Source organism: Arachis ipaensis, chromosome B10 (assembly GCF_000816755.2).
Source record: "Arachis ipaensis cultivar K30076 chromosome B10, Araip1.1, whole genome shotgun sequence".
Taxonomy (NCBI): domain Eukaryota; kingdom Viridiplantae; phylum Streptophyta; class Magnoliopsida; order Fabales; family Fabaceae; genus Arachis; species Arachis ipaensis.
The window spans coordinates 1,347,271-1,348,288 of record NC_029794.2 but is presented as its reverse complement, the minus strand read 5'-3'; the positions used below and the strand labels follow the sequence as shown (position 1 = coordinate 1,348,288).

The 1,018-nt window shown below is 28.6% G+C and overlaps 1 protein-coding gene across 1 annotated transcript in view; it reads right to left on the bottom strand.

The window, feature by feature from the left end:
• Positions 1–787, bottom strand: part of LOC107623113 — a gene marked incomplete at its 5' end in the record, with an annotated part of 5,824 nt that extends 5,037 nt beyond the window's left edge. The window contains 1 exon segment of the mRNA XM_016325269.2: positions 569–787. Coding sequence (XP_016180755.1) covers positions 569–739 — 171 coding nt within the window.

Here is a 1,018-nt window from a genome sequence, read left to right as displayed (position 1 = left end):
CTTATGGGTAAGTTTGGCTAAACTTTTTAAATAAGTTCTTTTGAAAAAGAAGTTTAAAATATACGAACTTTTATTAATAATAACTTTTAAATAAGTTATTTTGTGTTTGAAAAGTTATTATAGAAGTCCTTGTTTTAAAGTTATGCATTAAATATGAGTGATAAAATAGCTTTTGAAAATAGGAGAAATCACATTTTTTTAACTTCTTCAAAAGCTCTTAAATAATTTTTTGAAAAGTTAAAAATTTATCTAAAAAATTGTACCAAACACTATTAATGTAACTTTTTATAAGTCAAAAGCTAAAAAAAAGTAGTTTTTGGAGTTTCCAAACGGACCCTAAGTCGTTGGGACAATCTAAACAAAAGATAATCCCATCAACAGTCTAATACTTGACTCAGTACCTAAAAGGATTTTAGGGACCATTATAGTGTCCGAAACTCTATCTAAAAGACTACTAATAATAAAGACTACTAATAATAAAATTGAGATCTCCATGCCAAATTAGATAATTGAGTGAAACTCAGACAGGATACCACTACAATCTGATAATAAGGTTCGAATAACTAACCTCGTGGCCGTTACCGGTTGAGTCTCTCCTTACATGTCTTGGTTTCCTTCCAAATCTTCTAATGGAACTTGCTCTTAGAACATCTTCCTCTTTTGTTCTTCTAATTGGAATAGTTCCATTAGGGCATTCTTCACCAGAATCACTCCATAGTTGAAAGCTTTTCATTTCCATTTTCTCATTGTTCTTGTTCTTGTATCTCTTTGGCCTCTCCGGCGGATCCTAAAAAAAAGACGAAGTCAAATCTCAAGTCGAGTTTGACGTTGACTACATGAATTAAACAACGACATAATATATTACTGAAAGAATTTCAAATACTTTCAGAATATCAGTGTTTAGTTAATTATGTATTTAAATTCTTTTTAATCAACAAAAAATACGTATTAGTTGTTAATAAAATACTAGTGTCAAAATAATATCTATTATAAAAAAAATGGATTAAGTTAATAATAT